At 35.4% G+C, this 15,687-nt stretch overlaps 1 protein-coding gene across 1 annotated transcript; it reads right to left on the bottom strand.

Annotated features, from left to right (window-relative positions):
* Positions 1-378: 378 nt before the first annotated feature.
* On the bottom strand, positions 379-4,074 carry LOC143264787 (uncharacterized). Its single transcript, XM_076533460.1, has one exon. It carries the CDS (start codon positions 4,072-4,074, stop codon positions 379-381), a length of 3,696 nt encoding a protein of 1,231 aa, XP_076389575.1.
* Positions 4,075-15,687: the final 11,613 nt, after the last annotated feature.

Genomic DNA, 15,687 nt, shown 5'->3' with positions numbered 1-15,687 from the left:
TTTTCATCTTTCCGAGCACGCGGGGAGCTTGACGGCCACAGAAAACCCTTTAGTTTTCCGCGCACGCTGGGCTACACCGTTGAGAGTCGACACAATCAGACTTTTCCGATTTTAATGATAACATATGCCCTTTATAGCTAATATTCCCGCGTCTATGATTACAATGTTGCGAATCGGTGCATCAATCGCTTATAAAATAAACATATAATAATTGAAACAAATGCGCTTCTTTGCTTAACATTAAAGAAACTTAACATTATCATACATTAGATATTAAACATTACAAATAAATTTTCCATTATAATCCATTAAATAAACTTAAACTAAATCTGTACTATACATTCTCCCCCTCGTACAAAATTCACTTGAATTTTGTACCTATTCTGCCATAATCAACCGAATAAGCTTTCGTGCAGGACGCATAAATTCGCCCGTTGACGTACGCACTTTCGCTACCCTGACTACTCCATCTTCGCCAGGGAAGACCTCCACTATTTTTCCGCGTTTCCAAGTATTGCGAGGTGCTTGGTAGTCGATTAACAAAACTATATCGTCCACTGCTAGTTGGTCTCCCGTGGTATTCCATTTTGTCCTTGGAATTTGGGTTGGTAGATACTCTTTGAGCCATCGTCTCCAGAATGAGTCTGCAAATGATTGCGCTATCTTCCATTGATTTTTGGGACACACAGCCCTCGCTTCGTAAGTATGTAAATTAGGCGCCCCTGATGATGTCCCAATGATGAAATGATTGGGGGTCAGCGCTTCATTATCCCTCGGATCTATTGATACGTGCGTTAACGGGCGTGAATTTACGGAGTGTTCTATCTCTGCTAGTAAGGTAAGAAGAACTTCTTCGCTGGGCGCTTGCTCACGCAATACAACACTAAGTGCGTTCTTTACTGATCTAATCAAACGCTCCCAGGCTCCACCCATATGCGGCGCATCGGGTGGTATAAATAGCCATTTTATGCGATTCGCTGCTGCATATTCCTTTTGTTTATCGACATCTATGTTGGCTATCGCGTCTCTAAGCTCTTTACTTGCTTTCGCAAAATTGGTCGCATTGTCGCTGTAAATGACTGAAGGAGATCCTCTCCTCGCAGTTAACCTCCGCAACGCCATAATCGCCGAACTTGCGCTCAAGCTATGAGCCATCTCTAAATATATAGCTCTCGTTGTTAAACAAGTAAAGATAACTCCCCATCTTTTCTCTCTTCGACGACCAATCTTTACGTGCATTGGTCCAAAATAATCGATACCACAGTGGGTAAACGGTCTTTCACGATATGCCAATCGCCCGGCTGGTAGTGCAGCCATCTTCGGATTAGTTGGCTTACCTCTACGTAATTTGCAAACCAAGCACTTACTTATTAGTGATCGAAGTAGATTTCTAAGACCTATTATGTAATACTTTTGCCGAAGTTCATTAACAACTGAATCGCGGCTTGCATGAAAGAAGCGACGATGATACTCCATAACGAGAGCTCGCGTCGCTGGATGTTTTCCTTCCAGAATTATAGGATTATTATTGAATTCGTAACCTGCAATCTTTGTTACGCGTCCATTCGCTCGCAAAATTCCACGTTCATCAAGAAAAGGTTGCAGTTGTATGATCTTACTACTCCTATTAATTTCTTTTCCCTTTCCTATGGCGTCCAGTTCTTGGGCAAAATACTCCGTTTGTATTTCGCGAAACCAGTACTGTTCGGCTGAAAGTACCGCATCGCAGTCAATTTCGCCTCGTGGCTTCTTTTGCCAACGGTTAAAAAATCCTCGAATACGTCTGGCCACCGCGAGCAGACCAGGCCAGCCTAACATTTTGCCCGTTACAGGAAAATAACTTGGCACCATATTCATGGTGAAAACGAACTCTTTTCGCAATTCCATTCCATCGATCGTTTCTTTCTCTTTGTCACTTAGGCTTTTTTCAACGGGCCACGATCGTTCATCTTGCTTAAGGAAATCTGGACCAACAAACCATCGCTGATTTGCATGAAGCACTGCGTCCGACCACCGTGTGGCGTCATCAGCCGGGTTTAAACGCGATGGTACCCATCGCCATTCTGAAATTTTTGTTAGCTCCCCGATTTCCCCTAAGCGATGTGAAACGAAGATCTGCCGTATGCGCGGTTCGGATCTTATCCAGCGTATTACCGTAATAGAATCACTCCAAAATACGCGTTGACTAATTTCAATTTCAAGCTCCTTTTGAACCGTGTTGGCTAGTCTGGATGCTAATAAGGCAGCTTGCAATTCTAACCGGGGTATCGATAATGGTTTCAAGGGCGCTACCCTCGTTTTAGCCATAACAAGCGCAACATGCGCTGGGGCATCTTCTACTTCAAAACGTAAATATGCGGCAGCAGTGTATGCCTTTAAACTTGCATCGCAAAAGACATGCAAGTCCGCTTTTACGTAATGTTTCCCAATCGGTGACACACAACGTGGAATGCGTACGTTTTGCACGCTGCGAAGGTGCTTCAACCAAGAGAGCCATCCCTCATGTTCTTCTTTCCGAATTGGGTTGTCCCATCCAACGCCACTGCGCCATATCTCTTGCATTAGTATTTTTGACATAAGAGTAAATTTAGACACAAATCCAAGGGGGTCAAAAACGGACATCACTACTCGCAGATATTCGCGTTTCGTTGGAATCCTTTCACCGTTTAGTAAACTTTTCGGAATTTTCCCAACTCCGACATTGAAGCCTAACGTGTCAGATCGTGTGTCCCAAAAGAGACCTAGTACACGTTCCGTTGCTCGATCGCACAGATTGTTTTCTTGATTGCTAACTGATCGTTTTTGATCCGTTATTTCACTTAATGCTTGATCGTCGTTACAAGCCCAATCATGCATCTCAAAATTGGCACTCGCATTAATTTCCACTACGTCACGAACAAGGCTTATGACCTCTTGTACTGTCTTTCGACTAGCCAAAAAGTCATCCATGTAGCTGTTACTAATTATAGCCCTAGATGCGATTGGCTTCGTGTTGGCGAAACTTCTTGCATTTAGGTTTTTCACATACATAGCGCTACATGGTGATGGTTTGGCCCCGAATATAAGACACGACATTTCAAACACCTGGGGTTCTACATTTCTTGCTTTTCCGCGCCACAAGAATCGCTGGGCTCCGCGATCTTCCTTACGAACTTGGATGCGAAGGAACATGTCCTTTATGTCAGCTTTAACAGCGACTTGTTCTTGCCTGAAACGGATTAATACACCGGGCAATGACTGCAGTAGATCAGGCCCTGAATCGAGTTGATCGTTTAAACTCATCCCTTCCGATTTTGCAGCAGCGTCAAACACAAGTCTCAATTTTCCAGGTTTATTTATATTTCGTACTCCAAAGTGCGGTAAATACCACGTTCTTTCGTGTTTCGAGACTTCTTCTACCTTCGTAGCGTAACCATTTTCGAATAAACGATCCATCTCCCGATAGTAAAGCAAAGCATATTCCGGATCTCGATCTAATTTTCGCTCCAAAGCAAATAATCTTTTTTGCGCAGTAGTGAGACTATCAATTTCTGGTGCTCGATCTTTTCTCCATAACAAGCCTGTTTCCCATGAGCTTTTCACACGACGCGTTGTACGTTTCAATATTTCCAAAGCGCGATTTTGAGCATTGCTAGCTCTGTTCGTCTCGCATACCCCAAAATTATCCAATTGAAAATATTGTTTTATGAGCTCATCCAATGCTTCATCATTATCGCACAACGCTGTCTGATCTTTTCCGCTTAGGCACACGAACGCCTCAAGCTTTAATGCAGACGGACAAGGACCATGTATAGCCCAACCTAACAAGGAACGAGAAATTCCAAATTTGTACATTTTTATTTCACGAAATTCACGCGTCACTATTATTTCCCAGTTATCCTGGCCCAATAAGATCTTAGGTTGCGCTGCATCGTACGCTTGTAGAGTCACGTTTTCCGCAAATTTTATGTGTTCTACAATACTTTTAGAGAGCGTTTGTATAGGCAGGTTTAAATCTAATACGGACACAGCATGTTTAACCTCATATACATCATGGATTCCCCGAATTCGGAAATCAACTTTCTCGCTCGCCATTATAACCGCAGCTCTATCACTTATACCATTCAAGGCTAACTTGATACGCGGTCCTCGTGCTCCAATTCCTCGAGCTAATTTTCGATCAATTAACGTTATTGTCGAACCTTCGTCCAGTAGGGCGAACGTATTTATGGAACCATAGGGACCCGAAACGACCACAGGTAGTACCTTCAGAAATGAATATGAACTTTCTAGTCACTTAGTGTCATCATTATTTTTGCTTGTTGTTTGGGTCTCACGCAGCGTTTGTTGCTTTAGTGACTTCTTGGTTTCAGCGGTAGTCCTTTTCGATCTGTGTAGCAAACTATGGTGCGGGTTTTTACAATAATTACAATTTGCGCCTTTGCATTCGCTTTTAGAGTGCCCACGATTCAAGCACTTAAAACAAAGATTATTTTTCTTAGCTAACATCCAGCGCCGGGCTATTGTTTCACGCGCAAAATCACGACATTCTGATGATCTATGATTTGTTCTGGAACAAAATGCACATTTATTCATTCGTCGAGCGTAATTGCTTGACTGGGGACGATCTTGTTCAGACTGACTCGGTTGATGGAGAGTCGTACAGACGGTTGCTGTCTTTGGACGCAACTGTTTTTTCGGTATATTAGAACTTCGAGAATGTGATGTAGATGTCGAAGGTAGGTCAAATATACCCGTTGCTGCAGCTAGCTCAGCTTCTCTATACACAAAATCTGCGAGTTTTTCAAGCATAACCTTGTCACTACTTGTTTCTGCTGCGTACCTATTAAACGAGTACTTTAACGCACAAGGTAGTTTACCAACTACGATCTTCAACAAATCATGACTATATAAAGAACCAGTCATGTCAAGCGATTTAAGCGCTGTGACAGAGTTGCGTAATGTCGCAGCAAATCGAGCGATATTTTGATTTTCCAAACTTAAATTCGGCAGGGACCTTATGTCTTCAATAATCTTTTCGGCTATTATATGTTTGTTTCCAAACTGCAGTTCAAGTGTTCTCATAATTACGTTAGCATCTGTTGCTGTCGCCAACAGAGTGCTAACGCTTGCTCGCGCTTCTCCTTCAAGCGCATCGAAAAGTCGAGCAATATTTTCTCGATCTGAAAATGCGCCTTGTTCTGCGGATGATAAATACGCTCCCTTAAAATTGAGCCATTCGATGGGATTGCCCGAAAATTTCGGCAATTTACACGTCGTGGTCAAGCGATTTAACAAGCGAGAATTTTCTCCACCCAATGACGCTTCTCTTACAATACGTATAGTATCTATAATTGCCTCCGTCAGACGCTCAGTCGGATTACCAATCCGTTGCGATTCGGTCATATTCGGCGAGCTTGTATGTGTCGCACGCACACGTTGCGGTGATCCCATCTGAAAATCGGAAAACTCGTATGCGTTGTTTGTTGCGGTTGTTGCACGGACAGAAGCCCGCGATCCGCCTGCGCTTCCAGGACTTCCACCACCTGAAAGAGATGCAGAACCGCCTTGCGTAGATGATAATTGCGGATTAAGCACTGCGTGCCCTTCGCGCTCTACGGGTGCATCGCAGATATTTTCAGGAGCACGGCTAGTAGTCGCTCTTGCTTCCTGTGTTTGAGAATTTGCCACTTTTGGGCGACGTCCTCTCTTTGCTTGCGTAGCTTCAGTTCCAGGAACGACCGTGGAAGTATTCTTCCTCTTTCTCGGTGGCATTATTCCGAAAAAAGTAAACAAGATTATAAATAAATTCAATTATAAATAAACTCGATTATAAATAACAAAACTTGCACAAAAATCCTGTCCGCAAATCAAATCCGATATTCTCTTCCCGGGTTTCGGCACCAAAAATTATGTACAGGATTTTGTGGGCGTAAATAATTTAAATGCAAATTATTAATAAATATAACCAATTTTATTTCAGCAGAATTTTTAACAAGGAACGCAAGCGTCTTAATGCTATTTACTCGGTCGTTGGGAAGAGAATGAATACCTGCTCCGCGCTCACGGACTCGATGGAGCGATAACGCGATACCGATTGTTGACGAACGCTACCGATAACGTCCGAAAATGCTTCGCCCTTCATAGACGCGGAACCTCGCTACTTACGAGCATTTCTATTGAATTTTCTTATAAATTCGAATAATCACTCATTAAAAAAGTCAACTCTGCCGGTTTCGCCGGTAGCTTAGCGGCCCCGGGTCGACTTCGTCTTCCCGTGCACGCGTGAACCTTCATAGCGGTAGATGTCTACCCAATTGAGGTCTATAGCGGCCTCGAAAAGATTTTCATCTTTCCGAGCACGCGGGGAGCTTGACGGCCACAGAAAACCCTTTAGTTTTCCGCGCACGCTGGGCTACACCGTTGAGAGTCGACACAATCAGACTTTTCCGATTTTAATGATAACATATGCCCTTTATAGCTAATATTCCCGCGTCTATGATTACAATGTTGCGAATCGGTGCATCAATCGCTTATAAAATAAACATATAATAATTGAAACAAATGCGCTTCTTTGCTTAACATTAAAGAAACTTAACATTATCATACATTAGATATTAAACATTACAAATAAATTTTCCATTATAATCCATTAAATAAACTTAAACTAAATCTGTACTATACAACAGTAAAACAAAATGAAATACAATAAAATGCAGTGAAATAAGATAAAATACAATGAAATACAGTAAAATAAAATAAAATGCAATAAAATACAGTTAAATGCACTAAAATAAAATAAAATAAAATAAAATATGGTAAAAAATAATACAATGCAATAACATACAAGAAAATGCAGTAAAATAAAATAAAATGCAATAAGATATAGTAAAGTATAATAAAGTAAAATAAAAAACTAAAAATTTGAGCTAAAATTAACATTTTAATATAAAAATGTGAAAAAAGTGATTCCTTCAAATACTCGTCCTTGCAAGAAAATATAGCCGTAGAGTATACCTGAAATTCGAAAAAAGTAATGAATTCACAAGGGTATAAGTATCAATTAGATATCAATAACTCGTCGATAATCGACAGCAACACCTCTACTTCCGACGTATGCGGTTTGAACCGGTATCATGTTATTCCAGGTCAATATTCACACAAGGAAGCGCATATAAAGACGAACACTCACACTTAGTTAATCCTTTAGCGGCATGGAATGGTTATTGACCCTAAGCCTTCTATGGATACGTAAACTTTCAATCAAGGATTAATATTATTTATTTTGTCTCGTCAAGGGTTTAAGTATGTTCTTCTGATCTTTACATGACTGCTATTAGTACGTATGATAATTGTAATATATATGGTAATGTATATTGCATATATTAATACATATGGTACCTATGGTAGTAATATATATGGTACCTAATGCACAATTCTCACGCGTGTCTCAACACTTTTTAAGAACATTTAATAAACACGTATGTATAATAGTTCAGAGATATTCACACACACCATGCACCCATGGTCACACAAAACATCCTAATATTAGTTCTAGTGATTCTAAACTTCGTGCCTTTTCTAGCTATCATCTTTCCTCTGTTGTCTTGTTATTTCCACTAGAATATAAAAACGACACTATCTTATAAGTAGACCGAAATTTAAAAATCACGAGCATTTACATATAATAGTATAACTATGTGTACATATATACTATGCATAATACTATAACCTATACTATGACCACTCACGTGTAAAAGTGTACAGGCCAAACCGTGCTAGATACGGTTTTTAGTCACAGAATCAAATTTTCTTAAAATGGACCAAAATCCCCAGAAAAATTGTCAAAAGTTCCGCAAGGCTAACGGAGAGTCTAGCGGACGGCCACCCAGCGAGCGAAGGCAAGTCATGTAAATTATGGAATAAAAGGTATATGGAAAATGATGACTCCGTAAGTTTCATTTCCTCACAATTTTATTTGAAATTTCATGTGTGAATGATGTGTTCGCGATGATGTCTCCGTTGAAGCTTGTAACTGACTGTGCTAGTCCTGGTCAAACCTTCTTGAAAACTCATTAGAAAAAGAAAAGAAGGTAAGCAGATACGGAAAGTTATAAATAAGGAGAAGAAATCAACAAGGTGGAAAAAGTCTTGAAATCAGCTGACAAATTCGGAAGTTGCCATATACAGCAAAAGAAAGTGAAGAGGCTCACACTAAGCAAACTGACACTAAGCAGGTCCTGGATCTTGCAAGAAGGTTGAAAAAGTAGCGAACGTAAATATAGAGAAGATAGGAAACAAAAAAAAAGAATTTTAGAAAATAAATAGATATAGAAAAAGAAAAAAGTGTTATACATGTGGCGCCAAAGACGCCATCAAATAAACTTTGCGAATTTTTTTTAAAAACGTACGTTGTTTTCCATCGCCAGAATCTGACAACGTAATCTTACTTAATAGAGACTTCTGTTTCATCGATTATCGCGGTAGAAAAAGTGTCGCGAAATTCCTAGATCGCAATTTCGCAGTCACACCCTGTACGCACACATACCATAAGAGGGCTCAGCCCTCGAATTACCATACAAGTTTGCCTACGCGAAATCGCGCGTTGAATACACCTCGCACACTTTTGCCGACCTCTGAAACGTGACGGGCTATTAGTGGTTCGTTTGCGCGATCCGACTAATTGCGTTAGACGCGAAATTAATTATTCATTACCGACCGGAAGATAATCGCTCCTCGGGAGTTCAGCCTCTCGATTTATCGCGAACGTCATTATCGGCAACCACCTAAGATGCATTTCAAGCTCTTCTTATTTGACGTAACTGGGTAAATAGATAAATATTTGAAGGTTTATTCCGGTTCTCAAATCGTTAAATTTTAATTGAAACATTTTGTGTCGATTTCGTTCTATTTTCATTAGTTGGAAATTGATAGATCTGTTGTAAATAGTGTGTTCCTTTGTTGAAACAAATAAGGGAATCATTTGAAACCTGACGAGTTTGGTGAGGAAAATAGGGCGTATGTGATTATATCACATATTATTATTATTATAATATATTATTTAAATTACGATTATAGACATTATTATTATTTCTTTTTTTCTCACACGTAACAAGTTGCACTCGAGGTTTTGTCATCGAATTTTTATTTATTTGTAAGTAAACTAGTTTTCAAGTGCAGTATCGAATATTTATGAAAATTACATTTGGTCTGATGTAATCTCTCATTGTTCACCACGATTTTTCCAATTATATCACTGGAAGCTGATGTTATGTTATTTATTATGTTGTTATGTTTATATTTCATATTTGGTTTCATCTTGAATATAAGCAGATCGCAATCCACTCTTAATTGCATTGTTCTTGTTAATTTGAACTGATTATTATATTTTATTTTAACTTTTCTTCTGTAATACACTGACGCAGAATGATAATTGCGGTCGATTGCGATTCTAAAAAATAGTGATTCAAGCTGAAAAGTGGTGAATCAAGGTGCGAAGATACAATCTGATATAAACAATTGAGATTCCGTGTAATGGAATCATTGGAAGCGGCGATGCATAACGTTATTGTTACAAGGAAATTAACAATCACAGATTAAGAGATTAAGGAATCGGATAATGTGAAAATGTGCCGTGATAAATTCAAGAGAGGACAATCCCCTTCGAAGAGTTATTACTTCTTAGAAACGATTTATACCTGTTGTAAAATCAAATTGTTCTTGCTGTTAGCATAATGACTTTTAACTGTGATACTGTTTAGACTTATTTTGTTAAATAAAAGTAATTCTTATGAATTTAATTAGTTAGGCTGTTTAAATTATTTTTCAAGAAACTATATTGTGTTGTTAAATATTTGGTTAGTGAAGTTACTTAGGTGAAATGTTTTTAACTTAATAAAATTTCAGTAAAATTTTGTTTAAAGTCTCTATTAATCAGACTATTTAGCTGGGATAGTCTTTCATGAATTATTTCCTTAAAATTTGATTAGTTAGGTTCTTTTGCTAAGATATTTTCTACCAATATAAATTATTTTGTTACATTTCAGTTGGTTAGATATTTTCTAACTGAGATATTTTCTAATAAAAAATATTACTTTGTTAGAATATGATTATTTAGGTTACTTAAGTTGTACATTTTTCAATAGCATACATTATTTCATTAAAACATTATTTAGGTTACTTAACTAGAATATTATCTAATAAAATTAATTATTTCATTGAAATTTGTTTAGATAGGTTATGTAACTAAGATTCTGTAATAAAATGTATTAATTCATTAAAATCTGAGTATTTAGATTATGTAACTAAGATATTATCTAATAAAATAAACTATTTCGTTAAATTTTCATTAGTTAGGTTATGTAACCAAGATTTTTTAAGAAAATGTATTAATTCATTACATTTTAGCTATTTAGGTTATTTAACTAGGTTATCTTGTATCAAAATACTTATATAAAACTTCTTCCTATTACAAATAAACAAGCCAATCCAGACAAATAACTACATATAAATTTCATGCCCTAATACAAAATGGCCGCTCGCCATCCACAGTAAAAAGAGTATCAGTACCACAACAAATCATAATTATAAACGTAAAATATAACGTGTTCATATAAAAATTAGTGAATACGTAACGTGGACGATACATAACAGCAAATATTAAAGTAAAGTCTGACGACGTTCTTAATATGTACACAATGCAATCAAATTATCTAATTGCGAGGTGAATGACTGATCGAATCGTTGAATTCTGAAACAAAACACGTCCGCGAGCGCGTTTAAGCTCACTTCGAGCACGTTTAGTACGTGTCTGCAATATTAACGTTTTTTCCTTGGAATTCCACGGGAACGCTTGAATTATCGTTTTCAAGAAAACTAGACATCGATTTGTCTAAGAACATGTCCATGGAAAGCAAAATTTTCTTACATCTTGCGTAACGCGATAAATACCAGCGCTATCTATTTCTGTTGACGTTTTAACGAATGGATTTTTATTTCCAATCGAGCTGTTGCAAAAATTCTTGGTAATGATTATTGTTTTACGTAGGTTCACCGAGAACTACCTGTTATTTTCTAATAAATATGCATCTTTTCGATTTCGTATTGTCACTTGTATGCGTGTTTGATCGATCATGAAATTTTTTATAAAAATGTATGAAATGTTTGAAAAATATTTTTAAATTTCTTTAAAAATACATGAAATGAATGAAAAATATTTTGACATTTTTATAAACATGCCTCAAATACATGAAAAATATTTTGTCATTTTTATAGAATTTTATATAATTTATTGCTTATTTTTACATGTATGGTAGATACACATGTATGTTGTGCTACGGTGGATCGTTATTGAACTAATTATTTACCTTATGATGTTAATCACTTGAGGTTGTGGTGTTGCGATAGTAGAGTTGAAAAGTTATTGCATTGGTAAATATGATAAATGAGGTTGTTGTGAATAATTTTGAATATACGTATGAATATGCAAGTAAAGTAGATAAAATACTGACTGTATATGAAATAAATAAAAAATTTTGTTTGGAACATTGAATATAAGTTATTTTAGAAAACAACACTTGACTATTTTATACTGATTTGTTCTTTGAAACATACAGTAAATTTTCATCCTTTTATTGTAGGTAACTCATAATATTGCGAATAATTCATAATAATTTTTTAGTTTTCCAAATGAAAGTTTACATTAGTGTTCCTGGGTTGTGATCAAAAATGTATTGTATGCAAGGTTGCAATAGTAGTTTTCTCAGTGGCGAATTTAGGAACTTCAAATTTTTGTCATTTAGGAATTTAATAATTTGGAATTTTTGATGTTTGGAGAATTGACAATTCGGAAATGTTGGATGTGAAAATGTAAGGAGTTAACGAAGTGGGAAGTGGGAAATTTGAGAACTTAGGCACTTTTGAATTTGGCAGTTAACAAGTTTGGAATTGAAGATTTAAAGAATTTAGAAATTGAAAAATTGAAGAATTAAAGAATTGAAGTAGTAAAAAATTTTAAAATTATATTTAAGAATGTTGGAATTTAAGAACTTAGAAATTTATCAACGGGAGTACTTTAAATTTAAAGAGTTGAAGAATCGATAAATTTAAGAATTTGAAAATTTTGTCATTTAAGAACTCATAAATTTAGAATATTGGTAATTCAAAAATGTAGAACAAGTTTGCAAATGCTCAAATTTCAAAGTTAAAAAATGATTGTCTTACAACGCACCCAATAGAAGTACCTAAATCAGCTGATTTCTCATTGCACTCAACTGTCATCTTACCAAACGCACACAACACCTGCAGCAAATTCTATATTCCACACGTTAAATTTCCACTTTATTTAAGTGCTACCTAACCACAGTTGCAGATTTAAAAACAAATTTTTTAATTCAATCATTTCCACTTAATCTTTCCAAAATATCCTTAATACTCTTTACATATCACTATTATCTATATCCATTAAAATTTAAAAAAAAAGTCATAACAAAGATTATTTGTAACGCTACATTAGAAGCAACCATATTACCTCGTTCATTCACGTAATTAAAAATACCGTGAATTAATTGAACTGCGGGTCGTTACAATTTCAACGGGGACCTGGAATAAAATATTCTGATCACATGCACCGACAAATAGGTATGTAGGTGATAGAAACTTTGTTCCACGTGCAGCACGCCCGATGATTCACTTCGAGCTGTGCATCGTTCGAGAAATCGGCTTTGCATCCTGATCGAAACACGATTTCCACGAAATCGCTGGTTTCACTCCATCGTCGAACATTTCCGTTTTATGGCGCACGGTGCAGCCTGTTAATTTTTCATTACACAGTATAATCCGAACAGTGAACCAGGTTCGAGGACGCAAATCAAATTTTCTGTTTCAATTTTTATGATCCGGTTAATTTTATGCGCGGGACTCCATCTTGATGGACCCGCTTGGATAAACAGTTTGGATACAAAATTGTGAATTATGGGTTAATTTAGTATGGTAGATTATAGGTTAATGCAATGTAGTAAATTATAAGTTCATATCTTGAATTATAAATATGAAATTGTGTATTATGAGTTAATAAAAATGGCGAATTGCTGGGTAATGAAATATTGAGAGTATACTCGAATATAAGTTTCTTAAATTTCCCAAATTCACAAATTTCTCAATTTTCTCAAATTTCTTGAATTTCTGGAACTTCTCGAATTTCTCCAATTTCTTCAGTTTCTCAAGTTTCCCGGATTCTCAAGTATCAAAATTTAAAATTTCCCAAATTCCAATATTACCAAATTTTTCTAATGTCCAAATTCTCAAGTATCGAAATTTAAAATTTCCCAAATTCCCAAATTTCCCAAATTCTCAGATTTCTCAAGTTTCTTAAATTTCTCAAATTTCTCAAATTTCTCAAATTCTCAAATTTCTCAAATTCCTCAAATTCTTAAATTTCCCAAATTCCTCAAATTTCTCAGATTTCTCAAGTTTCTCAAATTTCTCAAATTTCTCAAATTTCTCAAATTTCTCAAATTTCTCAAATTTCTCAAATTTCTCAAATTGCCCAAATTCTCAAGTTCTGCAGTCTAAAAATTCCCAAACCACAACTCCAAGATTACTACACTTTTACATCCAAATTTCTAATTTCTTAATTTCACAAATTTCATAGTTCACACGTCTCAAATTTTAATATCCCCAAATATCAAATTTCTCCAATTTTCTTACGCTGAAATTCCCATATCTCTAAATTCCCAAGTCTCCAAATTTCTCTACATTTAATTTACATAATTTCGCGCACAGTGCTTATAAATAATTTCAAAATGACTTAACGTTACATTACTATAAAAATAAACATTATATTATTGAATATTGTTCTATATTTCGAAACCAATCTGAGTATTATCCATTCATAGTCATTACATGATTCTAATAATAGACTGGACACATTCATTTTCAATTTTGAGATCGTTGATTCGCAATATCAGCAAATAATTACCATGCTTGAAACCTGTCTTATAAAATGTAGTATCAGATTGTTGCATATTAAATAGCCGATTTCGAATCATTAAAATTCTAACGCGACTTAATAGCAGAAAGGTACTATAAAATAAAACTTGTATACGGTGCTTAAATATTCACGGACCACTTAAAAATTTTTATAAATTTTTTTGAAGTTCTTGAAAGGAATATTTATACGATTAAATCAGGAGATAATCATCGTTTAATATTTTATTTTTCTTACTCAGCAAAGGATAAAAGTTTTGGAATTTTATTTGGAATACTACTCTCTTATTACACTGCGATTTTATTATTTGTATGTGCTATTATAGTAGTATTTAATAAGATTTTGCTATAGAAATATTTTTACCAATCCACTAATTTTACTGCAGAGGTATTATTTTATTTTATTGCTCTATTCTGTTATTTTTGTTATTCTATTATTATTTTTAATTATTCTTAATTTTTATTGTCGTTTGCTATTTTACAATTTTATTATGAGATGAATGAGACCATGCAACTATGTAGAAGGACACAAATAAATTCAAAAGTGGAATGACGAATGGAACTGAAAGAATGGCGTTCAGTTTCTTCAGAATATTTTAACAAAATTATTTATAATATACCTAAATTACGCGTAGTACACAAAATATTAAAATTATAACACGTCCTACATTTCTTACATGAATTAATCTTCATAAAATGTTCGAACATCCGAAATCGTTTGTATATTTTTAATGTACAAAAAATGATTCATGTTTAAGTCAAATAAGCAGTATGATATACATCAATCATCTCCTCCATATAATAACAAATACAAAAATGCTGCGAAGTCTAAAAATATTAATGTCAGTAGTTGAATATTGATGGTTTCATAGGAAAGTACGTCGCAGTCAAAGTGTCAAACAAGTTTCCGAACTTGTGGAAATTAGTCAGATAACCTAAACAGCAGGAAGTCCAGGTATCGTTTTCTTTTCGAAGAAATCGTTTTTCTGCTTCGAGGAAGCGACTCTTGCCCGTCAAGAAGCGACTGGCAGCTTAATGTGACGTCGAGACCGAGCAAAATGTCAGGCCGCGAATTTACATTTCCTAAATGCCACTGCGTGAAATCGGCCATTTCTACCAGATCGCTCTTCGACCGATCGAAACATTGTTTTCTATGCCTTTTTTTAGTACTTTCGTCATCCATGCTGTGTGGTGTTTACATTTATATACGAATCTGTCAATCATTTTATTAAAACTTGTTTCACTTATTTAATTGGAAACTGATACTTAATAAACTTATCTAATGTACTTATCTAATAAATTTACCTATAAAAGCTTGTCTAATTAAAAACTGCTAACAATTTGAAACAATTATATGAATAATAAATGTAACAAAATTATGTGAAGATATTTGGAAAGATTTGTTATAAATAAAAATACTATCTAATCGAATTTGCAACTACCTCAATGTAACAGTCAATGTGTTCAAAAAAAGTTTATCAAATTTATTTTTAGTGTAATTGAAATTAATTTTGTGTTGAACAAAAAGGACACGTTCATAATCTTTCGTGAATGTCAATGAATTATTCACTTAACTGACTGAACATATTCTAACTAATAATTTGAAACAATTACATGAGTGAGAAATATAACAAAATTTTGTAAAGATATTTGGTAAAGATTTGTTAAAAATAAAATTAGTCCCTAGTCAAGTTTTTAACTATTTCAGTGTGGCGATCTGTT

Source organism: Megachile rotundata, chromosome 7, assembly GCF_050947335.1.
Source record: "Megachile rotundata isolate GNS110a chromosome 7, iyMegRotu1, whole genome shotgun sequence".
In the NCBI taxonomy this organism is placed as follows: domain Eukaryota; kingdom Metazoa; phylum Arthropoda; class Insecta; order Hymenoptera; family Megachilidae; genus Megachile; species Megachile rotundata.
This window is presented reverse-complemented; position numbering and strand designations above follow the sequence as displayed.